The 27,906-nt window shown below is 50.1% G+C and overlaps 1 protein-coding gene across 5 annotated transcripts in view; it reads left to right on the forward strand.

Moving 5' to 3' along the window:
* IQSEC3 (IQ motif and Sec7 domain 3) overlaps positions 1-27,906 on the forward strand; it is an 89,565-nt gene that overhangs the window by 12,466 nt on the left and 49,193 nt on the right. For all 5 annotated transcript variants that reach the window (XM_018048643.1, XM_018048644.1, XM_018048645.1 and 2 more), the window contains one exon: positions 17,465-17,548. In XM_018048643.1, coding sequence (XP_017904132.1) covers positions 17,465-17,548 — 84 coding nt within the window. Of the gene's footprint in view, positions 1-17,464; positions 17,549-27,906 lie in introns of those variants that run through there.

The following is a 27,906-nucleotide window of genomic DNA, read 5'->3' on the forward strand; positions in this document are numbered from 1 at the left end:
GCTGAACTTTTCACGTTTGGCTTTCGTTTTGTCAATCTGGTTATGGTCTTTTTAAAGTTGAATTTGCTGTTTTCAAATAGGTAGTATCAAACAGGGAAAGTGTTTCCTCACCTCTATTTTGCACCCACTCACCCCCAGCCCCTGTTCCCAGCAGCTACTGTTAGCAATTTCTTGTATATCCTTCCAGGGATAGTGTGTGTGTGTGTGTGTGTGTGTGTGTATAGGCTTCCCAGATGGCGTTAGTGGTAAAGAATCCAACTTCTAATGCAGGAGACACAGAAGATGTGGATTTGATCCCTGGGTTGGAAAGATCCCCTGGAGGAGGAAATGACAACCCACTCCAGTATCCTTGCCTGGAAAATTCCACGGGCAGAGGAGCCTGGGGGGCTGTTGTCCATGGGGCCTGCAAAGAGTCGGACACAACTGAGCACGCATACATTTATATGTATATATATTTGTTTAGATATGTATATATTTCATTTTGTACAAATGGTAGTATACTATACACTTCGCATCTTGCATTCTTCCCCCCTAATAATGTCTCTGGGTGATGCTTCCATATTCAGTATAAAAAGAGCTGTCTCATTCTTTTCAATAGCTATAAAGTATTCCATTGTGTGAGTGTGAATCTAGGTCCTTTCTTTTCGTTCACTGAGTGCGCGGAAAGCAAGCTCTGGGCAGCCTGCCTCTGTGTAATCATTTGGGTGGGCTTTTCTGAGGGTGGGGATGGGTCGTGTGCAGGTAGGCAGGCATTATCCAGGGGCTCTGTTTGAACTTGGCCTTCCAGCGGGGGAACCTGCTGGTGGAGCTTTCTACAGACACTGGTAAACTGTGATAGAAATAGATTCAGGAAGTGGGCTTCCCTACCTGAAAACACTCCACTGCTCTTCCAGCTGGGCTCACTGTGTTGTCTTCCCTCATCAGTATTGGAGAAGCTGCCAGGATGCTATAACCTGGTTCAAAATGAGCTGAGAGTGAGTTCTGCAGCCCACCTTCTCCAGGAAGTCTTCCTGAACTGATCTGAGAAATAAACTGAGCTTTTTATCATCTCTTCCCCTACGTGCCACTCCAGGCTGAACACACTCCAGTCCTTGCTGAGGGTGAAATTAATTCTTTATTCCTGTGGCTTAAAAGTGCTATTTTCTTCTCTCTGTAAGCAAACATCTATGGCATCTGCACTCGTTCTTTCACCTAACAAGTATTTATCGATCGTCTGCTGTGTGCCAGGTACTCGGAAGTAGCAGCGAGCAAAATACCCCACATCACTTCATGAAGCTTAGAGGCAAAAAATAAATAAATAAACAATGCTAAGAATTAAAACATATGTTTAATGGGATAAGTGCTCTGGGGAGAAAGAGAGCAAGGAGGCCTGGGAATAAAGAGGTTTGCAATTTCAGAAGGGGTGCCCTGGGAAGGCCGGGGGCTAAGATGGTGCCTGAGTGTGCCCTGGAGAAAGGGTTCTGTGTGGTCTGGGGGAGGAGGGCTCCTGGCAGGGTCTGCAGCAGCAAGGGAGCGAGGGAGGCGGGGGGCTGATGGAGCACAAGCAGAGTGGTCTGAGGGGAGTCAGCGACCTTGGAGGGGTGGCAGTTGCGGGGCTGGGGGGGCGTGCAAGCCTGCAGCAAACCTCGTAAGAGAGTCTCGCCTGGGATTTCCAGGCCCACCAGGCAGTGTTTGGAAGTGCAAGGGGACATTTTAGTTGACACAGTGGCTGGCAAGGGTGGGAGGGGATCCTTTGCCGGCATTTAATGAGCAAGGGCTATGGCTAACATCCTCTACTGCTCAGGACCATCCCCACCAGGAAGAGTTTCCCTGCCCACAATGCCAGCGTTGCTTGATGAGAAACACTGATGGAGCCTTGGAACCTGTTGTGAAGAGTCTGGCTTTTACTTTGAGAAAAACTGGGAGCTGGTGAATGGTTTTGAGCAGAGAGTGCTTCAAAGGGACCTCAGCTGCTGGGTTGAGCCTGGGTTGAAGATAGACTGAGGAGGAAGAAAGCTGGTGGCAGGGAAAGAAGGTGGGATGTTGTCGCAAGGTCCAGTTAAGAGACGGAAGTAGCTTGGACCAGGGGTTGTGGCAGTCAGTGGTGATAAGCAGGCAAACCCACAGGGCTCCCTGACGGATTAACGTGGGTATGAGAGAAAGAGGAGGTGAGGATGAGTCCAAGTGTTAGGGCCAAAGTACTGCAAGGATGAGATGAGGATGTCTGTAGGGGTTGAGTTTTAGCCACGCTAAGTTGGAGATGCTTGCTAGACATTCAGGTGGAGATGGCCTTTGGATGGGCTAGAGATAAAATCTGGGGAGGGTGACACCAGCAAGGAATAAGAAAAGAAAACCAAAAAGGGCCAGTATGGCGCCTTGGAGCACACTGGTATCAAGAGGTGGGGAGGGGAGTGGAGAAGGAGCAGCCGAAGAGGGACAGAAGAGCTGGAGACCCACGTGGTGCCCCAGCAGAGAGGGGTCTCAGTGTGGAGGATGGGAGCAGAGCCACCCCCGTGACAGGGTGAGCAGGGAAGGCAGCCCACTGAGCGTCGTGCAGGTCACTGGTGACCCCAAAAAGCCCAACTTGGGTAGAGCAAGGGGTAGGGCAGAAGCTTGATGGGTGTGGAGAAGGGAAAAGAGACAAACTGACCCAGTGTGAAGTCTGGGCCTTACCTAGGTCCTGATTCAGATGAAAGTGAAGTGAAAGTGAAAGTTGCTCAGTCGTGTCCGACTCTTTGCGACCCCATGGACTATACAGTCCATGGAATTCTCCAGGCCAGAATCCTGGGGCGGGTAGCCTTTCCCTTCTCCAGGGGATCTTCCCAACCCAGGGATCGAACCCAGGTCTCTCGTATTGTAGGCGGATTCTTTATCAGCTGAGCCACAAGGAAAGCCCTGATGAAGCAACTGTAAAAAGACTTTTTTTTTTTTAATGTTTTTAGCTGTACCACGAGGCACTTGGGAGCTTCCCTGACCAGGGATCAAACCCACACCCCTTGCATTGGAAGCAGGGAGTTTTAACCACTGGACTGCCAGGGAAGTCATAAAACAGCATTTTTAAGGCAATCAGGGACATTTGAACACAATATTAGGGCTTCCTAGGTGACACAGTGGTAAAGAACCTGCCTGCCAATGCAGGAGACTCAAGAGATGCGGGTTCAATCCCTGGGTTGGGAAGATTCCCTGGAGTAGGAAATGGCAACCCACTCCAGTATTCTTGCCTGGGAAATCCCGTGGGCAGGGAGCCTCGTGGGCTATAGTCCATGGAACTGAAAAGGGTTGGACACGGCTGAGCAACTAAACACACAGCACAAACGTCGGGGATAGCAGACTGGCAAAGTTCATGTTTGAAATTACCCTAAAAGGAAGTTTAGAAGATGACAGAATGCAAGGATCTATAGAAAGTGAGTATAGAAAACTCTTTGATGAATTTTTCTAGAAGGAAGAATAAAGAAATGGGGTGATACCTGCAGGGGATGAGGGTTCAGGACAGAAAGTTGTTCTTGAAGGTGGGAGTGGTGGGGGCATGCTTGTCTCAGCCAGCTGCAGGGACAGCCATCCACAGGAGCGGCCCTTCAGTGAGCACTGCAGGAGATTGAGGACACAGCCTCATTGCCTGGAGGAAAGTAATAAAAATTTAATAAAGGCTAATATTTTATCCTGCACTCACTGTGGCCTGGGCATTCTCTTAAGTGCCTTACAACCTAACTTTATCTCAATATATGTCTCAGTAACTTCTATAGTTGGTGGGGGGTGAGGCACAACAGGGTCAGGAACCCCTCCTCGGTCAAGCAACCATGAGGCCAACCCAGGGGGGATGTGACTCTGAAGTCAGTGCTCTCAGCCTCTGTGCTCTGAAGCCTTCCTGAAGACGATTGCAGGAACCAGGAATGGGCATGCACGTGGCCTTCATCCCGGAGACCGTCGTTGAGGGGGAGGTTGTGGGGGAAGGGGAGTACTTGCATGTACTTTTATTTGTTTATTTAGTTTTTTAAAAAGCAGCTTTATTGAGAGATACGATTCATATCCCATCCAATTCACCCATTTAAAGAATACAATTCCTGGGACTTCCTTGGTAGTCCAGTGGCTAAGACTCAGAGACCCCAGTGCAGGGGACATAGGTGCAGTCCCTGGTCCCATGTGTATATATATATATATAACCTCTTTATTCATTCATCTGTTGATTTACACTTAAGTTTGTTTCCATATCTCGGCAACTGTACATAGTGTTGCTATAAACACTGGGGTTCACGTATCTTTTTGACCTAACATTTTCACTTTTTCTAGTTATATTTCTTGGAGTAGGTTGTATCCCAAGATCCCTCATGCCATGGCAAGGACCGAGGATCCCACGAGCCCCAGCTAAGACTCAGAACAGCCAAATAAATAAATATTAAGAAAAAGTAAAGTATGCAATCCATGGTTTTTCAGCATCACCATAATTTTAGTGCATTTTCATCACCTCAGAAAAGAAATTCTGTACCTCTTGTCAGTAGTCTAATCTTCCAACCCTTCTCAACCTCAAGCAAACACTCATCTCTTCTCTGACTCGAGAGAGATCCCCGGGCTGGATGTGCCGTGGGAACAGAGTCGTGGAAGAAGTGGTCCTGTGTGCCTGGCATCTTCATAATGTCTTCAAGGTTCATACACACACACTGTAGCTTGTATCCACACTTGGTTCTTTTTCTTGGCAGAATATTATTCCATGGCACGGACAGACCACACTTTGTTCATCCCTTTGTCCGTGGATGGGCATCTAGGTTGCTCCCACATTTCGGCCAAGTCTACTTTAAAGGAAGTTTTCAGGATTCTCATGCAGCTCCCTTCCCAAGAACTATTAGAGGGACTTCCTTGGTGGTCCCGTGGTTAGGAATCTGCCTTGTAATTCAGAGGATGCAGGTTCGATCCCACAAAAGGCAATGAAGATATTGCACGCTGCAACTAAGACCCAACGCAGCCAAATTTAAAAAAAAGAGAGAGAGAGCCGTTAGAATAGATCAGCTGAATCAGCTAGCTGGGGGCTGGGAAAAAATTAAAATATATTGAACTAATGAGCTGAGCTGTGCAGGAGAGGGAGTGTGGAGAGAGGGGAACTGAGCATATTATTGTTGCTTAGGGATGGAAGTTTTATTTGGGCTCCTCAAGAGCAGAGTTCTAGCTGTCCATCCATTTAACAAGTAGGTATTGAACATCTACTGCATGTCTGGCCCTGCTGTAGGTGCAGGGGACTCACAGTGAACAAGCCAGACAAAGACTCAGCCACCAGGGAACTCACATTTGAGAGGAGAAGACAGGTATTCAACAAGAAAAGTAACTCATGTTTATACACACTCATTGTCCCTGGAGGCTCAGAGGTTAACGCGTCTGCCTGCAATGTGGGAGACCTGGGTTTGATCCCTGGGTCGGGAAGATCCCCTGGAGAAGGAAATGGCAACCCACGCCAGTATTCTTGCCTGGAGAATCCCATGGACGGAAGAGCCTGGTGGGCTACCGTCCATGGGGTCGCAAAGAGTCAGACACAACTGAGCGACTTCACTTCACTATTGTGACTGTGAGGAAAAATCAGGGAGAGATGAGAGGAGGGCAGTTTATAGGCAAAAGCTCATGTAGGAGGTGACATTGACCAGGGTTTAAATAAAATGAGGGATGGAACCACAGGAAGACCTGAGGGGAAAATATTCTGTGCAAAGGCCCTGGGGCTGGAAGAAACACATGTGTTCAGGGAATAGAAGGGCAAGGTGGAGAGAGACAGAGGCAAAGGTGGGGTTAGGTGGGGTTGTGGCGCTGCAGGGCCCCTCCAGAGGGGTGTGTAGGGTGGACGCTGGGGCAATTTGAGCAGGGAGCAAAGTCTCCACTCAGACAGGAAATACTCAGGGGGCTCAAGGGGCACAGGAAGGAGAGCAGCTTGCAGTGAAAGCCCTGCAATGCAACCCAGAACCATCTGATCTCCATCTCATTCATTCACTCTTTCAGCATCCACATACTAATTTCTACTATGCACTCAGCGTTTATGTATGTCTTTACATCTCCTTTTATCTATACAGTCCTAATGGGAAGGTATGAGTATCCCCATTTCACAGATGTGGTAACTGTGGCCCAGAGAGGTTAAGTTGACCCACTAAGGTCACACAGCAACAGTGGTGTCTTCAGGATTCACACGCAAGCTTTAGCCTTGTGCTCCCTAATGTAGTTATCCCCACTCTAGAGGAATGTAGGGGACTTTCCTGTTGCGGGGAAGTGCTTATTGAGTCAAGGTCTGATCAGGAGCTTTGCCCAGGGTTCATGGTCAAAAAGCCTGGTGGTCCCATGTGCCCCCCATGTGACACACTCTCATGCTGCTGAACTTGGCCTTTGGCCCACTCATCTCCATTGTGCCCTGAGGACTGGGCTTGAGGATGGGCAGAGTGTCACGTGCAATCATGGATGGATGATTTACAAGGTCCCCACGGGACACTGTGGGCTTCCCAGGCGGTTCAGACAATAAAGAATCCACCTGTAATGCAGGAGACCTAGGTTCGATCCCTGGGTCAGGAAGATCTCCTGGAGAAGGAAATGGCAATCCACTTCAGTATTCTTGCCTGGAGAATCCCCTGGACAGAGGAGCCTGGCGAGCTACAGTGGGTCGCAGAAGAGTCAGACACAACTGAAGTGATTTAGCCTGCATGGGACATTGTAGCCTTTCATGGCCACGTGGTCAGCAGGGTTCATGTAAGGGATGAAACATCCTTGGTCTCAGTCCCTTGTGTGCCCATCTGCACATGCAGGGTTGCACGTGAAAATATGTGTGTGCATATGTGTGTCTACACAGCCAAGTGCATGTGCATCCATGACACGTGCAGGATTGTGTGTGCGTAGGTTTGGGGTGTCCATAGCCTCACCGGGGCGGGAGGCAAGGACTGAACGAAGCTCCTCCCAAATCTGCAGCTCGTAGGGTCTCCAGGAACTAAGCTGCCTCCTGCAGTCGGAGCAGGGGTCCCGATGGAATTCCTCCCTAGGGCATCTGTGGCTCCCTGGCTGCTCCATGGGGCGCTCGCCTAGGATGAGAGGAACTCAGCCCAGTGCTGGTTCCACCCGTTACCAGCTGTGCAACCTCGGGAAAACCAGGTCACCTCTCTGTTCCTTACCTGCCAGCTGGAATAACTAGATCTAACCCAAAGATGAAAAGGTGTGTGAGAAGATGCCGTAGAAGCTGCGAGGCGCTGGAGTGAAGCGAAGAGACAGCAACCTGGGTGCCCAGCAAGGTGCTGGTACCGAATGTGACAAGCGACACACTGGCAACAAAAGCAGAAAGAAGCAAGTGTGATGGCATCAGACCGAAAAGCTTTCTCACAGCACGGAAACCATCAACAAAACAAAAAGGCAGCATACCGAACGGGAGGAAATATTTCCAAATCGTGCTGTGATAAGCAGTGAATATTCAAAATGTATAAAGAACTCATACAACTAAGCAGCAAAAAACAAACCCGTTAAAAAATGGGCAGAGGGGACTTCCCAGGTGGCTTAGTGGTAAAGAATCCGCCTGCCAAAGCAGGAGACATGGGTTGAATTCCCAGTCCGGGAAGATCCCACCAAGGGATCTAGGTGGGAGGAAAAGCCAAGGAAAAGCTAGGCCCATGCACCACAACTACTGAGCCTGTGCTCTAGGACCTGGGAAATAACAACTGCTGAAGCCCTCGCTCCCAGAGCCCAAGCTCTGCAACAGGAGAGGACACCACAGTAAGAAGCCCATGTACTGCAACTGTAGAGTAGCCCTCATTTGAGACAACTGGAGAAAGCCTGTGTGAAGCAACAAAGACCCAGTGCAGTGCAAAATAAAAATAAAAAACAAAAAACCGCCATGAGACACCATATCACCCCTGTTATTAAGCTGGTTGTAATCAAAAGGACAAGAAATAACGAATGTCGGAGAGGGTGTGGAGAAAAGGAAGCCCTCGTGCACTGTTGTGGGAATGTAAATTCATGCAGCCGCTATGGAAGACAGTATGGTTCTTCAAAAAAATAAAAAATACAGCTACCATACGATCCAGTAATTCCACTTCCGGGTATTGATCCGAAGGAAATTAAAACAGGATCTGGAAGAGATAGCTACACTCCCATTTATTGCAGCATTATTTGTAATAGCCTAGAGATGGGAACAACCTACATGTCCATCAATGGACGAATGGATAAAGAAGATGGATCCACATATGTGTATATATACACACACATATATAATGGAATATTATCTTCCAGCCATGAGAGAAGGAAATCTTGCCTTTGTGACACCATGGATAGACCTTGAGGGTGTGATCCTAAAGCCAGACAGAGAAAAACAAATACTGCATAATATTACTTACATGTGGAGTCTTAAAAAGAAAAAAAAATGTCAAATTCATAGAAACAGAATGGAGAAAACTGGTTGCCAGGGGCTGGGTGTGTGGTGGAGGAAATAGGGAGAAGCTAGTAACGGGGTGTACAAACCTCACCTGTGAGATGAATAGTCTGAGGAGTGAGTATAAAACAGAACTGATAGCACCGTGTTGCATAATTGAAAAGAAAACACGAGAATGCACTAGACCTAGGCGGATCCCCCGGCCAGCAAACATCGAGCAGCTAGTGGGTGGCCAGCAACGGATGGGGGTATGGAGCCACAAGATGTGGTGTTTGCTGTTTGGGAAATAGAGCAGCTCATTCAAGAATGAAGCCTGACCCCAAAGGCTTACTTTCAGGATGGTCACAAGTGCTGGCCAGGCCAGTTGGTGTTGTTGGACGTTGGCTCCCTCCTTTTCCATGGACTTCTCCCCCGATGAGGATGGGTTCCTCCCATCACCATGGAAACAACCCAGCAGACCACTTCTCAGGAAGCCAGGGCCAGGGTGTTTCAAGAAGGAGGGTTTGGCCGATGAATCTATGGAAGAGTCAAGTCAATGAATCTCGCTGGGGGCTCCCTAGGGGAAGCTCTGTTAGGGCCCCGGGGAGGAGCTACATTCCAGTGAGTTCCATGAGATCAAGGTGAGAGGAAGCGCCTGTAGCAGCCGGCTCTTTCTGGGGGGCTGTAGAGGAGAGGGTAGGGTGTAGCCTGTGAAATGGGACAGCGTTGAAGACCATCGAGGAGGAGAAAGCCTTATGAGGGGGCTTGAAGAGAAGGGATCACCCTCCCTGAGATGGAAGGGTGGTAGAAGCAGGGGCTTTAATAACAGCTGACAGTTATTAAGCAGCTAAATATGAAAGTGTTAGTCGCTCGGTTGTGTCCGATTCTTTGTGACCCCATGGACTGTGGCCCACCAGGCTCCACAGTCCATAGGATTCTCCAGGCAAGAATACTGGAATGGGTTGCCATTCCCTTCTCAAGGGATCTTCTTAACCCAGGGATCGAACTCAGGTTTCCTGCATTGCAGGCAGAGTCTTTACCATCTGAGCCACCAGGCAAATATCTATTGTGTGCCAATTTCTGTTGTAAGTGCGTGTGTTTTAACTCATCTCACCCTCAGAACAATGCTGTAGAGAAGTTCTATGGTTAACCTCATTTGCAGATGAGGAGACCAAGACAAGGCGGGTACCAAGGAGTGAGGCAGAAGTAAGCAAGGAGGCTTCCTCCAGGCAATGAGACCAGGAGGGTGGGGGTGAGCCACCAAAGCTCCTCTCCAACACCAAGGAGACTGGAAAGATTGGAGATTGGAACAGGCTTAATCACCTCAGGAAGAGAGCGTCCAGTTAGAAGAATAGTTTCCCAGTTGTTTTTTAAAACAAGGAAACTTTTCCCCCTACCCTCCACATCAGATCTGATGGCATCCTAACATGGAATTAGACCAGATCAGAGCTCCGGTTGGAGTGTAAATTCCATGCTCAGCCTTCTCCACTTGCCTCCTGACTCCAGGGTGGCCCTAGGGGTGCCTGATGGGGCCTTGAGTCTCCTCAGAACCCAGGAGAGAAACACAGGGTTTCTGCAGGACCAGACTTCTTCACATGAGCATCTAAGCCAGCAGCCTGTTTTCAGGGGAATCCTCTCTGAGAGGGAGACACAGGTAGCTCTTCCCCCAGGCTCTGTAACCCCTATTCCTTGGCAGCAGGGGGATACAAGGTATCGAGGGGCCTCAGCCTCCAGGATCTAATGCCTGATGATCTGAATGGAGCTGATGTAATAAGAACAGAAAAGTGCACAATAAATGTAATGCACTTGAATCATCCCGAAACCATCCCCCCTACCCCAGTCCATGGAAAAATTGTCTTCCACGAAGCTGGTCCCTGGTGCCACAAAGGTTGGGGACCGCTGGACTAGATGACCTTTAAAGCTCCTCCAAAGGAGACTGGGCAGAGAGTGAGAGGGAAACAGAGGCTGGAGAGAGGGAGGCCCACCTGATCATGCAGCCCTGGTCTGACTTGGGGTGGAACACAGAGCTGCGGGCCTCCTAGACCAGGGTGACATTTTTGTAGCTTTCTGCCCCTGGCTGCTGAGACATCTGTCATCACTTGCCTTGTTATTAAGACCTTTTCAAAGCTTTCTGAGGAGGAGGTACAGTTGGCAGACTGCACTGAGGAGCAAAGGAAGTCCACCCTTTCCTTCTTGCCCTTGGCCTGCAGGAGGGGCGGGGGCTGCGAGGAGGAAGTAGGGAAGGCACCTGGCAGTCTCTGCTGGCCACGACCTGGGGCCGCTGAGTCCCTCAGTTTCCCAGACCAATAGCAGTAATAGACTTCCAAGGCAGCGCGAGTGGTAAAGAACCTGCCTGCCAAGCAGGAGACATAAGAGATGCTGGTTCAGTCCTTAGGTCAGGAAGATCCCCTGGAGGAGGGCACAGCAACCCATTCCAGAATTCTTGCCTGGAGAACCCCATGGACAGAGGAGCCTGGTGAGCTACAGTCCATGGGGTCCCAAAGGGTTGACAGGACTGAGCGTCTTAGCACAGCACAGTCATGTTTGTGCGTCTATGTTGGGTTTATTAGGTTTCTTCCAGTGCAGTTTTGCATTTAAGTCTTACTGAATCCCCACAAGTCAGTGAGATGCACAGGGCAGGGATAAGAGCCTGGTTTACAGTGCTCTGACAGGTTTACAAGGTGAGCCTGGTTTACAGTGCTGGCCCAGGGCCAGTGTGTGGAAAGGGGCCTGGGTCTCCATCACCAGCTCCTGCGCTGTTGCTGCTGCGCTTCTTGGAACATCCCCCCAACCCCGCTGCAGGGCCCGGGGCAGCATTTTCCCAGCTCAATCACCCCCACCCCCAACTTTCTCATTGTCCTGCTTTCTGGCCCCCTGGCCTCCTTTGGCTCAGTTGCAAGCCATCTGGTCTCTGAAAATCCAATCTAACAGTTGAAGAGAATGAAAAAGTTGGTGTTTTTTCCTGCTGCGTGAGGGCATGGGGATGGTTAATAATTAGGTGACCCGGGGGCAATGGGAGGAGTGAACTTAGAAATTATTCTCAAGACCCTTGATGAAGTATTGGGAACTGAGAAGGGGAAGAAAATATTTTGGTCTTAAAAAAATCAGCCATATTAAGATACAGTTACATAAAATAAAATGCTCCCATATTTAAACGTGTAGGTTGTGATTTTTGACAAATGTCTACTGCTATGTAGCTACTTCTCAAGTGATGGAATAGCTCCACCACCCTATGACCTGTTGTTCCCTTCAGCTTGAATCTCCCCGCTTTCGTGTCACTGAAACTGGTCTGCTTCCTGTCACGATGGATTTGCCTTTTCTAGAACCTCATTCGCATGGAATCATGCAGTGTGTGGACTTTTGTGTCTGCTGTCCTTCACTTACTGTAAGGCTTTTTTGAAATTCATCCACTTGTTGCCTATATGAGTAACCTTATTCCTTTTTACTGCTGAATAGTATTCCTTTGTATAGATATGCTACAATCTGCTTATCCATTTTCCAATTCATGGACATTTAGGGTTGCAGGGTTTTCTTTTCTTTAACATGAGTCTCTCTCACTTTTTTCTAAAAATACTGCCTCTACATACATTTAGAACACATGGTCCATATGTGTGCAGGGTACATCATTTACTCAACTTACTAAGGCTTGGTGTGCACATGTGTTTACTCTCCCTGGATTAACTCTGAGCCAACTCCATCCCACTCCTACTCCTCTGACCAGGGCACAGGGGCTCACAAAGCAGAAATCACTTTTTTATTTTATTTGGTTGCACGGCATTTGGGATGTTAGTTCCCCGACCAGGGATCAAACCTGTGCCCCCTATATTGAGATCTCCAAGTCTTAAAGACCAGAGTGCCAGGGAAGTCCCTGGAAACCCTCCTGTTAATCACACAACTCGAAAAATGAATATTTGAACCCAAACACTTATGTAGATATTTAACCTTTTTACATATTTTATTTGATTGTAGTACAAAACACAATGCAAGATCCACTTGCTTAACAGATTCCTGGCTATACATTGTAGCTACTGGCGCAATGCTACACAGCAGGCCTCTAGGAAAAATTCATCTTGCATGAGTAAAACTTTATGTCTGTTGATCAGCAATTTCCCTTTTGTCCCCTCCCCTCCCCCATCCCTGGCAACCACTATTCTAGTCTCTAATTCTGTGAGTTTGACTATTTTAGGATCCTCATTCATATAAGTGGGATCATGCAGTATTTGTCTTTCTGTGACTGGCTTATTTTGCTTAGCATGTCTTTGAGTTTCATCCACGTTGTCAGATACGGCAGCGTTTCCTTCTTTTTTTTGTTCCCATTTTTATTTTTTTATTTTTCTTTCAGCCACAGCACATTTGTGGGCTCTTAGTTTCCCAACCAAAGACTGAACCTGAATCTTCGGCAGTGAGAGTGTGGAGTCCTAACCAATGGATCGCCAGGGAATTCCCAGAATTTCCTTCTTTTTAAAGGCTGAATAGATTCCACTCGTATAGAAGGCATTGTCTCTATTTGTTCGTCCATCTTTTGGGCTGTTTGTGAATCTTGGCTTTTGTGACTAGTGCTGCACTGAATGACGTGCTGTGCTGTGCTCTGTCCTGTCTGACTCTCTGTGACCCCATGGACTGTAGCCCACCAGGCCCCTCTGTCCATGGAACTCTCCAGGCAAGAATACTGGAGTAGGTTGCCGTTTCCTCCTCCAGGGCTGTGCTGAATACTGGAGGGCTAATATCTCTTCGAGATCCTGATTTCAATTCTTTTGGATAAATACCCAGAAGGGAGATTTCTGGATCATGTGGTAATTCTATTTTTAATATTTTGAGAAACCTCCGTACTGTTTTTCATAGCACCATTTTTTTCATTCCTACCAACTGTGTATAAGGATTTTAATTTCTCCACATTTCCCCCAATGTTTGTAGTCTTTGTCGTTTTTTTTTTTTTTAAGAATAAATATCCTACCATGTGTGAGGCAACAGCCCCTTGTGGTTTTGATCTGCATTTTCCTGATAGTTATCTCAAGCATCTTTTGATATACCTGTGGGCCATTTACATGTCTTCTCTGGAAAAATGTTTGTTCAAGTTTTTAGCCCACTTTTAATTGAGTTACTAGGTTTTGTTGCTATTGAGTTGTAGGAGTTCTTTCTGTATTTTGGAAATTAACTGCTTATCAGACATATGGTTTGCAACTATTTTCTCCTGTTCTGTAGGCTGCCTTTTCACTCTGTTGATTTTTTTTTTTTTTTTTTTTTTTTGCAGTGCGGGAGTTTTTTTGGTTTAATGTAGTCCCACTTGCCTATTTTTACTTTTGTTGCCTGTGGTTTTGGTGTCATATCCATGAAGTCATTGCCAAGACCAATGTCATAAAGCTTTCCCCCTAGGTCTTATGCTTAAGTCTCTTATCCATTTTGAGCTGATTTTGTGTACAGTGTAAGATATGGGTCCAAATTAATTATTCTGCATGAGGGTGTTAAAATTTCCTGATACCATTTGTTGAAGAGATGATCTTTTCCCTGTTGTGCCTTCTTGGCAACCTGGTCCGAGGTCAACTGGCAGTGTCTGTGTAGAGTCGACAGCTTCTTGCTTCTGGGAATATTTGCAGCTGTGAACAGTTTCATGTCAATATGTGTTGTTATTTATCTGGGGTGAATACCTAAGCATGCAGTTAGTGTTAGTCATTCAGTTGTGTCTGACCCCTTTGCGGCTCTTCACTCTGTAACCCATCAGGCTCCTCTGTCCATGGAGTTTTCCAGACAAGAATACTGGAGTGGGTACCCATTCCCTTCTCTAGGGGATATTCCTGACCCAAGGATCAAACCAGTGTCTCCTGCAATTGCAGGAACGTCCTTTACTGTCTGAGTCACCAGGGAAGCCCCAGGCATGCAGTTACAAGAGCAAATGGTGTGTGTTTTAACTTTATGAGAAACGGCCAGAGTCCTTTCCCAAGAGTTGTGCTGTTTTACATCTCCACCAGGAGTGTGAGTCCCAGGTGCTCCACACTCTCCTCAACACTCGGTGTTGTCAGACTTTTGAACTTAGTCCTTCTCTTGGGTGTGCAGTGGTGTCTCATTTTGATTTTCACTTGCATCTCCCTAATGACTAGTGAGGAGAAGGCAATGGCACCCCACTCCAGTACTCTTGCCTGGAAAATCCCATGGGCGGAGGAGCCTGGTGGGCTGCAGTCCATGGGGTCGCGAAGAGTCGGACACGACTAAGCGACTTCACTTTCACTTTTCACTTTCATACATTGGAGAAGGAAATGGCAACCCACTCCAGTGTTCTTGCCTGGAGAATCCCAGGGACGGGGGAGCCTGGTGGGCTGCCATCTATGGGGTCGCACAGAATTGGACATGACTGAAGAGACTTAGCAGCAGCAGCAGCAGCAGCAATGACTAGTGATGTCAGTATATTTTCTTTGGAGAAGTATCTATTCAAATCTTTAGTACAGTTTTCTATAAAGTTGTCTTATTTTTTAAATTAATTAAATTAATTAATTAATTAATTTCTGGCTACACTGGGTCTTCATTTCTTGTCTCCAGTTGTGATGAGCAGGGCCACTTTCCAATTGCAGTGAGTGGGTTTCTCCTGCTGCGGTTTCTGGGCTCCAGAGCACAGGCTCAGTTGCTGCGGTGCACGGGCTTAGTTGCCCCGGGGTGTACAGAATCATCTCGGACTAGGAACCAACCCCTTGTCTCCTGCATTGACAGCCAGATTCTTTACCACTGAACCACCAGGGAAGCCCCTGATTACTGAGTTATAAAAATTCACTTTTCTTAACAGTGTCTTTCAAAACAGAAAATTTCTTTTTATTTCAATGAAGTCTAATTTATCAACTTATTTCCTCCATGGTTTGTGCTTTTTGTATCCTACATAGGAGATTTCTGTGTCCTCTAAGTCAGATTTTTTTCCTATGTTTTCTTTGAAAAGTTTTATAATTTTATTTATAAAATCATTCAGTTCAGTTCAATTCAGTCACTCAGTCGTGTCCCACTCTTCGTGACCCCAAGGACTGCAGCACGCCAGGTCTCCCTGTCCATCACCAACTCCCGGAGTTTACTCAAACTCATGTCCATCGAGTCGGTGATGCCAGCCAACCATCTCATCCTCTGTCGTCCCCTTCTCCTCCCGCCTTCAGTCTTTCCCAGCATCAGGGTACTTTCCAATGAGTCAGTTCTTCGCATCAGGTGGCCAAAGTATTGGAGTTTCAGCATCAGTCCTTCCAATAATCTCCTGTAGGATAGACTGGTTGGATCTCCTTGCAGTCCAAGGGACTCTCAAGAGTCTTCTCCAACACTACAGTTCAAAAGCATCAATTCTTCGGTGCTCAGCTTTCTTTATGGTCCAACTCTCTCATCCATACATGACTACTGGAAAAATAAAATCACTATGTCTGTTTATAAAATTATTACATCTGTTACTTTAGGTCTGTGATCCAGTTAGTATTAATTCATGTATCTATGGTGTAAGATATGGATTGAAGTCCATTTTCCTGCATATTGATGTTCAACTGTTTCAGCACCATCTGTTAGAAAAGTTATTATCCCTTACTGAATTATCTTGGTACTTTTACTACAAATCAATGTACCAAGAATCAGTTGAAGTTTGAATCTATTTCTAGCCTCTACATTTGGTACAACCAATCTGTATGTCTATCCTTATGCCAACACCAAATTCTCTTAATTTGAGCATCTTTAAGTCTAGAAAATACACAGTGGAAGTCCTATAACTCGTCTATTTACTTATTTATTTGTGGCTTCACTGGGTCTCCATTGCTCTGCGGGCTTTTCTCTAGTTGCAGTGAGGGGGCTGCCCTCCAGTTGCAGTTCGTGGGTGTCTCATTGTGGTGGCTTCTCTTGGTGCGGAGCATCAGGCATGGTCTCCAGGGCGCTCGGGCTTCTGTAGTTGTGGCACGTGGGCTCAGTAATGATGGTTTGCAAGCTCTAGAACACAGTCCCAGTAGTTGTGGTTCAGGGCTTAGTTGCTCCACGGCATGCGGAATCTTCCCAGACCAGGGATTGAACCCATGTTCCCTGCACTGACAGACGGATACTCAATCACTGGACCACCAGGAAGTCCCTATAACTTGCTCTTATTTCTCAAAGTTGTTGGCTTTTCTTTCTGAGTTCTCTGGGTGTCCCCTCGTCTGCCCGTCCGCTGCCGCTTCACCCGCGGCAGGACCACACGTCTCATCAGTCCCCTCAGTGACTCAGCTGTGTTTATGGCCGAGCCGTGGAGTCCTGAGTCTGAATACAGATGTGGGAGGTCGTGGCTGGGCACCCTCTCCTGGTTCGGGGCCTGGCCGGGCGACGGCCTCATTAGCTCTTGGCGTTTGGTGCTTCCTCTCCCTCCGGCCAGCTGGCCTCTCTGGTCTCTGACTTTCCCCTGGCAGTACTGCCACTCTCTTCTCCACTTCCCAGCTCTTTTGAAATAAGAAATGGGGTCCTCTTCCAGATGAATCCCAGCTTCCCCTCTTCTTTCAGGCCACGCTGCCTCCTTTTTTAATTTTTCTGAATTCCCTCTGTGCTGAGACACACACACAAAACAGCCTGAGTAAATCAAGACAGCGTCTGCGTGCTCAGTTGCTCAGTCGTGTCCGCCTCTGTGCGACCCCGTGGACTGTAGCCTACCAGGCTCCTGTGGCCGTGGGATTCTCCAGGCAAGGACCCTGGAGTGGGTTTCCATTTCCTCCTCCAGGGGATCTTCCTGACCCAGGAATCAAACCTGGGCCTCCCACATTGCAGGTAGATTCTTTACCATCTGAGCCTCTATGAGCACTTTGCATCTTTGCATATGATTAGCCAGAAATGTTCACTGCATGCAATTCTGTGCATCTTGGATGAACAGAGCTAGTTCTGCCTTGCTAGCCAGACCTTAGTGGGCGGCAGGGCCGTGGAGGACTAACTGTGATCGTGACAAAAGTCAGAGCTGAAGAGATGGTACATCCACGTGGAGGCGCCTGCTGCGGGGACCGGGCTGCCGAGGTAGAAGAGGTGGGAGGGCTTCGAGCAGGAGATGGTGTCTGTAGCGGCGCACGTCCTCTCCGGGCAGCGTCTGGGACCTCGGCGTTCCCCGGGGGGCAGGATGCCGCGCGGAGGCGCCTTGCGGCCGAGGGCGCTGACCTTCTCCCTCTGCTCTGCCCTCAGGAATGAGACCGTGCTGCACCAGTTCTGCTGCCCAGCCGCTGACGCCGAGCAGAAGCCCGCCTGCTCCGACCTGGGCCCCCACAGGTGGGAAGAACCGCTGCGCGTCCTCCCCTCCCCCCTCACCGTCCTCCACCCCAGCAGAGCACACACCAGGGCCCCACTCTGCTTCCTCCTCCCTAGTCTCGCATCTTGTTCACTTGTTTTTACCTCCTTCCTCATGTTTCCATCTCTCCTTCCTTCTTCCAGACCCCAGATGAGCCATTGCTGACGTTTAGATCATTATAACACTACTGTTCAAATCCCAGATCTGTACTCGCCCCTACTAAACAGCCTATGAAAAGTGTACCTGTTTAAACATCAGGGGAAATTAACTTGATTCTATCTACCTGTCTTAGTGGTGGGTTGTCCGGCACCCAAAGGTGCCCAACCAATAAAAGGACTCATACTGACTTTCTTACTCAAGGCTTGCATTTTTCCTGATAATTTTTCTCCTTCCACGAAGGAGCCAAGATAGCTTTGATTTTTAGGCTTGTCCACCTCCGCTGGGTTGGCCGACCACCTGGGAAGGGGAGGAGGCACTGAGAAGTCAGGGTCCTGTCCAGGCTCTCCTCCTCGCCTGTCCTGGGTCCTTCAGGACTCGCCCTCTCTCCCCCGATCCTGCCCTGCTCTCCAGCATCCTCCCCTCGCTGTCCTCCCCCCAGCCCTCCGTCTCTCCTCCTCCCCCATCAATACTCCCTCGTCTCCACCTGGAGCCGCCCTCTCTGTGCTGCTCACACTTTGTCCTCTTCTCTTTCCCCCAAGATTTCTGTTTCAGTTCAGGACCTTTCTCTTTCCTTTGCTCAGCCTTTACTTCCCTGGGGGTCAGGACACTCAGACTCTGGCGTGGAGTTGACCCCATCTGCTGTCTCCTCTCGTTGGAGTGGACTTGGGCAAGTTCCTTAACTCCTTTGGGCCCCAGTTGCCCCATCTGTATGAAGAAGGGCTGTTCTACGTAGAGAACAGCATGATGTACCATCTCTCTGAGCCTCTTGGCTGCTCACAGCCCAGATGGGCTTTAGGTCTGTGTGGGAGGGCAGCAGAAGGTTCTGGGCTGTGAGCACCCAGGCCTAGACCTGCACTAAGGGCCACTTCCTGGTTTAAGCCTCAGTGACCCCATGATCCTTCCCCCTTTATTCCTAGGAAAATAATGGGTAGCCATCAGAGGTGGTAGCTGGTGAGCTTGGCGATGGAAAACCTTCCCTGAAAGGTGTTATTGCTTGTTTTCCCTTTGAAGGAGTTGGGGGGGTTGGGAAAGGCAGGACTCTGGAGGGGGTGCAGGAATGGAAATGGCGGGGGGTTGGGTTGGGTTAAATCAGGAGCCCACCTTGGGGTGCTCACCTCCAGGGCTGTAGGAGGCACGGTTCTTCCCGGAGGCGGCCGCACTGGGGATGGAAGCAAGGGGGGGACGAGGTGCTGTGCTGATGCCCAGAGGACTGGGGGCCGGGCTCTGCACCCAGGACCTCGGGAGAGAGCGGTCCCCTGGATCCGCAGGGGCTCCCTCTCCAGGGGGGCGTGTGAGCCCCCACATTGGAAATGACCCTCCTGGAAACTGGAAGGAAGATGAGAAACGAGAGAATGAGACAGTGGGAGAGGACAGGAAAGAGGGCAGAGAGTTAGTGACCCGGAGGAAGGACAGGCAGGGCCGTGCCCTGCCCCATGAGCGGCCACTGCTCAGACACACGGCCGAGGGGTCCTCCTTGGCGGGGAGGAGGAGAGAGGAGCTGTCTGGTCTGCCCACCCTGCCCGTCGGTCCCTCTCAGTCCAGTCTGCATCTCTTATTGCCCCTCGAGCCCTGGCGCCAGTGAGGGTGGATGACCCAGCGCCCCCACGACGCTGGCGCCTGGGAGGTGCCCAAGGATAGAAGTCATTTCTTGGGTCTTCCACGCCCCTTCCCTCAGCCCTGACTCCTGGTGGGAGGGGGTGGGAGACTGGGTCGGGGGTGGGGGGAGAGGGAGGGGGCAGGGGGACAGGCTTCTTTTCCAAGATGGTAGGAAATCTCTTATCTCAGAATCCCCAGGAGGGAGGTGGGAGGTTCTCTAAGTCCTCCAGGGCCTGTAAGCTCTGCCCGCTGCTGCCTCCCCGCCCGCCACTCTGCGCAGGGCCCGGGGAGGGGCCCCCAGGTGTGTCCCGACTGTCAACCACGGTCACTTCCTGCTCCCAGATGTTCCAGTTGTCCTGCCTGTCTGGTTTGCAGTTTCCTGGAGTGTGCTCCTGTTTGTCTGTCCGTCAGTCTGTCTGTCAGTGTCTCGGCTTCTCTGGGAGGAGCCCCTGGATGTTCAGTAGTTGTGTGTCAGTCTGTCTGTCTGTTCTTGGCTTCCTGGGGAAGTCCAGCCCGGATAAGTTTCCTCCCATCAGACACCCAACATGCCTGTTCCCAGCTCTGCCCGGGACCTTCCCGACCCTTCCCTTCCCTTTAGCCTCCAGAGGGGGTAGCCGACCACCACCCCTGAGCTTCCCTAAGGAGGTGCTGAGGTCAGAGACGGGGCTGAGGCGAGGATACAGGTCACAAGGCCCCTTGAGCCACCCTCAGGAGACCCCAGTTTGGGCTCCAAGACAGGCCAGGCTGCCCCCACCGCTCAGCCTGGGTTTTCACCGGCTCAGCAAGGTTCCAGTACTTTGGCTGCCTAATGTGAAGAGCCGACTCATTGGAAAAGAGCCTGATGCTGGGATAGACTGAGGGAAAAAGGAGCAGAGGGAGACAGAGGATGAGATGCTTGCAAGGTATCACCGACTTAACAGACACGAACTTGAGCAAACTCAGGGGGGTAGTGGAGGACAGGGAAGCCTGCTGTGTTGCAGTCCACGGGGTTGCTAAGAACTGGACTTGACTGAGCGACTGGACTTCGACAGAACAGCAGCAAGGCTTTGGCCGGTGGGCCTCCTCTGGGGTCTCCAGGGAGAAGCTGGATGGGCCGTACAGGAGGCCCAGTGAAGACTTCACACCATCAGTCACAGCTCAGGGTCAGGGTCTCCGGTATGTGAGTGCAGGGCTGGCCACGAGGCCCCTTACCTCCCTCCTCCAAATGTGGCCCAAGCCAGCAGTGATCCGGGTCAGCAGAGTTGGTGCTGTTCCCCCCAGCACCAACCATCCCCCCAGCAACCATCCCTACCCAAGCTGTAGGACTGAGCAGGAGTCCTTTTCTGGAGCTGATGGGCGCATCCTGGGGACGGGGGTGGTGGTAGGGCAGACGATGGCCCATAGCCCCTTTGATCAGATGTACAGAAAAGAGCTGCTGGAGCCTGAGGTAAACCCTCGGTCCAGGGGAGACCCTTGCCCCCTCCCAAAGCCCCAGTCCTGGGGGTGCAGGGGTGCGAGCTCAGCCTTGTCCAGCTACCCCGGGGGCAGCTTTGGGGTTGGAGTCAGGGAACCTCTCTCTTGGAACCCAGAGCCTACCCGAGAGTGATGCTCTCAGAAGTGGGAAGATTGGGAGGCCGTGGGTGGGGTCCCCGGGGGTGGTTATGGGGGCCACAAGGCCTCTGAGGCTGGACCACCCATCCCTATGCCTAGGTTCATGTAGCCTCGAGCATGCATCCCACGCTTCCCAGGGGGGAAGCAGGGCGATCAGCCTCCAGGGCAGCGAGTGGCATGCGAGCTGGGCTCTGCCTCTCTTCCTCATGTCCCCCCACTGCCAGTAATGACAGGGCTTTATTCTGGGCGACTGAACGGGACAGTGATTGCGGGCCCTGCCCTTCTTCCCACAGGCTCCCCTCCCTTTGGGGTGCTCAGTAACCTGGGGAACAAGCAGCCTCCGCCATCTAGAGAGAGAAATAGCAGCCCATTTGTCTCTGTGGGTGGCAGGGAGTGCCCCCCGCCAGAGGAGGAAGACTGACTTCTGTTAGAGTGATGACAGGGGGTGGGGGCGCTCAGGAGGGGGTCCCTGGGCAGGAAGCAGAACCACCCCCAGCCCTGGGGGAGGGGCCGGGGCACTGGGCTTCGGTTCGCCAGCCAGGATGGAAGAGGCACTTAGTGTTACCTAATGCGCCAGGCCCCGGCACTAAGCAGCCCTGGTATTTTGTCTCCGTTCCCTGTGGCCACCTGCAGATGACAGCTTGGGGTGGAGAGAAGTTCTGGGTCTCAGCAGAGGGACCCCTGCCCACCAGTTCTGAGGCTGGAAGGTCAGCCCAGGCTGAGCTCCCGCAGGCGGCCGCGTTGCTCAGAACTGCCACCGGGGTTTTCTTCAGGAGCATGGGAGGGATCCTTTCAGACACTGCATTCGACCCTGAATAACATCTATTTTCTCTGATTATAAGTTATACTTGCTAGTTGTTGGAAATGTGGAAAAAGCAGAAATATAAAGAAGAAAATAAAAATGGGATCTGGTCATATAGAATTAACTGCTGTTAATGTATTAGCTTGCAACCTGCCAGGGTTTATTTTTCTAGGCTGGAATTTATATCTCCCCCCACGAAAGAAAAAACGATTCTGTACTCTACCTTTTCTGCTCAGGGCACCGTGGCCACAAGAGAGCCTGCCCTCCCCCAGCCAGTCGCTCCCGGTACCCCTCACTCCCATCACCTGCCAATCAGCCAGGCTGGGGGCCCTGCTGGGGACCCCTGAGGAGGAGACACCGGCCAGCAGTGGTGTTGCAGGGGGAGCCCCATGTCAGCATCCGCCACTGTGGCCAGAGGCCTGATCAGTGGACCAGCCAGAGTTTACTCAGCGATCACGGAGTGATTGAATTCTCAGTCAATACAGTTTAGGCTTCAAACAGGTGGGCTCAGGGGCCTCGAGTCCTATGCCTGCTCCACCCATCATACATCAGGCGCCCAGGCTGCCAGGAACACTGCCCCCAACCCCTCCGCATTCTGGGACTTCAGAATTGCTTGCTCTTCCCCAAAGAAGCACAGAAAGGCCTCAGCTTCTGTCACTGCATGGGTGGGGGTGGGGCAGGGGTAGGGGTGGAAGGATGCACGCCCAGGCAACCCAGCTCCCAAGCTCCAGGGTCACCACAACTTTAGGCCAGGGTGGCAGTGGGCAACAGCAAGGCCAAGGGGAGATTGTCTGATGTCCTCAGAGTCCAGAGATTCGTTCCAGAGGCCTTTGCAGGGGTTGGGGTCCGGCACCCTGAGCCAGGGCTGTGAAGACTACCCCCTGCAATGCGCTATCCTGGAGCGGAGCCTGGGTGGGACTCCTGGGGGTCGAAGACCACTGTCTGCTGTGGGTGCAGCAAACTGCACATGGTGCAGAGCAGCGGGCGTCGGGAGGGGCTGCTCATCCTTATGTGAGCTCCTGTCTTCTGAGGGTTCCCAGCTTGTCACAGGAGAGCCCATCTTGGCTGACTCCATCCCCGAGGGTGGCCTCAATGAAGAGGGCAGAGAATTTGGTCCCAGAGCCAGAGACGGTGGTCTTCCACCCCCAGACCCCCTGTCATTTTACCCCTCTGTGCACTCCGTGCCCCTGAGTCTTCCCTGCCGAAATCTGGGGGCACAAGAGACGGAACAGATGCCGTCTGCGGGGGGGTGGTTCGCTGGGTGGGGGCGGTGCCCCTAACTCCAGTGGGCATCAGGAAAGTTCTGTCCTATGCTGGTGTCTGCCTTCTGCTCTGTGGGACACGGACTTGTGTCTGGAGCAATCTCCCATGTGCTTCCCACTCAGGCCTCTAAGACGGTCTCTCCTGTGACCTGGGTAGTCACGACGGATGCTCAGCCCTGGGGCTGCTTCCCTGGGAGCCAGGCCAGGCTGGGCCACCTCCAGACAGGCTGCTGGATGTTGGAGCTGGTTAGAGAGCCCCTGCTCCCTCTGTGACTCTGTTTTGTGTTCCCCACTCACGATAGGGAAGGAGAATGCTAGCTGTCCTATGCTGAGAGCCTGCTGTGTGCAATAGATACAGCAATGATTTAATTCTCATGGAAAGCTTATAAAATATTGTTGTTCCATGTTACTTATACACGAGGCTCAGAGATGATGAGTGACTGGTCCCTGGACCGGTCGATGGCACAGTTGGGATTTGAACCACGTCCGTTGTGGCTTCTACCACTGGCGTCAGAAGACAAAGGAAGGAAGGGATTCGTTGGTGCAGGAAGTGAAGTGTGGTCCCCTGAAACTTTGTCCACCTGAGCACCTGGCCTATGGTCCAGGGAGTGAGAAGGTAGGGCCCTTCCCGGCCTCCTGCTTCCCCTGACCCTTGAGCAGGAGGTTCGTGCTACCAGGCTGAAGAGGGAAACGTCCAAGGGATACTTTTAGAGGATAAAAGCTCTAAGCTTTATTATTTTTTTTCTTTTTTTAAATTTTATAATTTTACTTTACAATACTGTATTGGTTTTGCCATACATTGACATGAATCCACCACAGGCGTACATGAGTTCCTAACCCTGAACCCCTCTCCCACCACCCTCCCCATATCATCTCTCTGGGTCATCCCAGTGCACCAGCCCCAAGCATCCTGTATCCTGTATCAAACCTAGACTAGCGATTCGTTTCTTACATGATAGTATACATGTTTCAATGCCATTCTCCCAAATCATGATTTAAGCTTTATTATTTAAAGAAATGAACATGGGAGTTCGCTGGTGGTTAGGGTTCTGAACTTTCACACCATGGCCCAGGGTTTAATCCCTGGTCAAGGAACTGAGATCCCACAAGCCATATGGCATGGCCAAAAAGAAAAGAAAAGAAAATAAATAAACATAACTAAGATAATACTTTCAGAACAACAAAATGAAAGCTACCACGAGGACCAGCTTTTATTCATGCAGAGCTTTGTCCAGTTTTAGAGGAAGAAACAAATTTTTGCTCCATTTGCTGAAAACTTCTTGTTTGAATATTATAGAGGTTCTCTTTTCACTTCCAGGAAGGGAAGGCCTAGAGATTTCTCTAACTTCACCACTTCCCATGCTATTGTTTTCTCCTCTGAAAGGTCATCTTTGCCTATTCATATATCTTTTAACCCATAACCCATATATCTGATAACCCAAAATGACTTATCATTCCAGAAAGTGTTTCTGATGGATAACAAAAAGGGTTTCAAATCCATTTCATCGGACTCTAAACAAGGAAACGATCTTAATCTATGTAGTGAGAGGAATTGCATCCGATCAGGTGTTCTTAAAGAATTTACTGCCTTTGAGAGGCTGTAAGACAGATTTTTAGAGATTACATTTGTGGTGATTAAGAAGCAAAGCAAGGGACTTCCCTGGTGGTCCAGCTGCTAAGACTCTGTGCTCCCAAAGCAGAGGGCCCAAGTTCCATCCCTGGTCAGGGGACTAGATCCCACATGCCACAACTAAGACCCAGCACAGCCAAATAAGTAAATGTATATATATTTTTAAAAAACAAGGAAGCCAGCTGTCTGTGAAGGATGATGTTTTCCGGTCTGGAACCGAGAGAAGGAGGGGAAGACAGAGAAAGGGGTCTGTGGACGTCAAGGTGGTGGACACACAGGGGCAGGCTTTTACTGTCTGCAGACGGGAGATGGAGGAGACCAAAGTGCCTTGTCCTCTGGACTCACGCCGCCTGATGGTGCTGGTGCTGACCTCCCCCAGAATAAGACAAGCCACCCCCTTCTCCAGGCCTCAGTGTCCTCAGCTATCACACGCGGGCGTGGGAGCGGGCAGTATGAACACTCTAGTCCCCAAGGCTCCTCCCCTAGAGAGATGCTACCTGAAGGTAAGGCGCTGCCTTGGCTGGAGGAGGCGTCCATATGGAGGGACCAGGAGCATTTACAAAGCAGAACAGATCAGGGTGGTGTGACCCAAACAGGAGACCCCGGGTCAGGGTTGGGAGGTGGAGGGAGCACTTATATCAGAGGAGCCTCAGCAGGCTGACGGTGGGATTTCTCTCTCCATCTCACTTATTGAAAGTGTTAGTCACTCAGTTGTGTCCCACTCTTTGCAACACCATGGACTGCAGCCCACCAGGCTACTGGAGTGGGTGAAGTGAAGTGAAGTCACTCAGTCGTGTCCGACTCTTTGAGACCCCGTGGACTGTAGCCTACCAGTCTCCTCCGTCCATGGAATTTTCCCAGCAAGAGTGCTGGAGTGGATTGCCATTTCCTTCTCCAGGGGATCTTCCTGATCCAGGAATCGACCCCGGGTCTCCTGCACTACAGGCAGACGCTTTACCGTCTGAGCCACCAGGGAAGCTGGGTAGCCATTCCCTTCTCCAGATGGTCTTCCCAGTGCAGGGAACGAACCCGGGTGTTCCGCACTACAGGTAGACTCTTTACCGTCTGAGTCACCAGGGAAGCCTCATCTCATTTATTGTGAAAATACAAAGGGAGGTTTTAAAGGAGACCTACTGAGAGCACACACAGTTCAGTTCAGTTCAGTTCAGTTCAGTCGCTCAGTCGTGTCTGACTCTGCGACCCCATGAATCGCAGCACACCAGGCTTCCCTGTCCATCACCAACTCGGTGATGCCATCCAGCCATCTCATCCTCTGTCGTCCCCTTTTCCTCCTACCCCCAATTCCTCCCAGCATCAGAGTTTTTCCAATGAGTCAACTCTTCGCATGAGGTGGCCAGAGTACTGGAGTGTCAGCTTTAGCATCAGTCCTTCCAATGAACACCCAGGACTGATCTCCTTTAGGATGGACTGGTTGGATCTCCTTGCAGTCCAAGGGACTCTCAAGAATCTTCTCCAACACCACAGTTCAAAAGCATCAATTCTTTGGTGCTCAGCTGTCTTCACAGTCTGACTCTCACATCCATACATGACCACTGGAAAAACTGTAGCCTTGACTAGATGGACCTTTGTTGACAAAGCAATATCTCTGCTTTTCAATATACTATCTAGGTTGGTCATAACTTTCCTTCCAAGGAATAAGCGTCTTTTAATTTCATGGCTGCAGTCACCATCTGCAGTGATTTTGGAGCCCCAAAAAATAAAGTCTGACACTGTTTCCACTGTTTCCCCATCTATTTCCCATGAAGTGATGGGACTGGATGCCATGATCTTCGTTTTCTGAATGTTGAGCTTTAAGCCAACTTTTTCACTCTTCTCTTTCACTTTCATCAAGAGGCTTTTTAGTTCCTCTTCGCTTTCTGCCATAAGGGTGGTGTCATCTGCATATCTGAGGTTACTGATATTTCTCCCGGCAATCTTGATTCCAGCTTGTGCTTCTTCCAGCCCAGCGTTTCTCATGATGTACTCTGCATATAAGTTAAATAAGCAGGGTGACAATATACAGCCTTGCTGTACTCCTTTTCCTATTTGGAACCAGTCTGTTGTTCCATGTCCAGTTCTAACTGTGGCTTCCTGACCTGCATATAGGTTTCTCAAGAGGCAGGTCAGGTGGTCTGGTATTCCCATCTCTTTCAGAATTTTCCACAGTTTATTGTGATCCACACAGTCAAAGGCTTTGGCATAGAGAGCACACACAGAGCTGAGCCACAAGGGAAGCCCCTTAGGGTGGTTGGGAGGATTCAATGACGTCATGTGTGCAAAAGTATCTGGTTTATAGTAGGCACTCAATAAATGCTAGCTTTTTTAATTTTAGCATGAGGTATGTGCCATAGAGGGCTTCCTTAGTGGCTCAGATGGTAAAGAATCCACCTGCAATGCAGGAGACTCTGGTTTGATCCCTGGATTGGGAAGATACCCTGGAGAAGGGAATGGCTACCCACTCCAGTATTCTGGCCTGGAGAATTCCATGGACAGAGGACTCTGGTGAGCTGTAGTCCATCCATGGTGTCACAGAGTCAGACACAACTGAGCAACTAACACACACACACACATGTGCCATGACCCAGAGCTGTCTTTCTTTTTAAAAAATAAAAATAAAAAAAAATTTAAAATTTTATTTGGCTATGCCACAAAGCACGCGGTGTCTTAGTTCCCCAAGCAGGGAACAAACCTGTGTCCCCTGTACTGGGAGCTCAGAGTCATGTTCATTGGGAATTCCTGATGCTAGCTGTTATAAAACTGGATTTTTTTAAGAGCAGGAAGGGAGAAATCAGCTGAGATCTAGGAGTTCCAGGAGAAGGCTCAGGCATGACTGGGAAATACTTAGAATGGGCCAACTCTTTCAGCAGATGAGGTCCCTGCAGCAGAGACTCTAGCACAGCAAGAGGAAGGAGACACACAACTCTGGGTCTTGCTCTCGGTTGTTGAGCTGTTCCCTTCAGGGAGAGGGCCCAGCTCCTCCTCTGGACAGCAGGCAACTGGCAGGGAGGAAGGGGCCATGTTCAGACGTTTCTGCTCCAGCCTGGCCCATGATACATGGAGACTGGAGAGAGAGAGCAAGGGTGAGGGACTCATAACTGAGAGACCAGCTGGGGGAAGAGATCAAAGGAGCTAAAAGCCCTGATGAATGCCAATCAAGCAGGGCCAGCAGGCCCTGAGAGCGGATTTTCTAGATGTCAGGGCAGGAGAGGAAATGATTTAACTGAGCACCGGGCTGTCACAGTGCAGCGAGGCTGTGATTAAGCGTACAGGCATTTTATCAGGGAAATCGCACCAGCTGAC

This window comes from Capra hircus, chromosome 5, assembly GCF_001704415.2.
Source record: "Capra hircus breed San Clemente chromosome 5, ASM170441v1, whole genome shotgun sequence".
Classification (NCBI taxonomy): Eukaryota; Metazoa; Chordata; class Mammalia; order Artiodactyla; family Bovidae; genus Capra; species Capra hircus.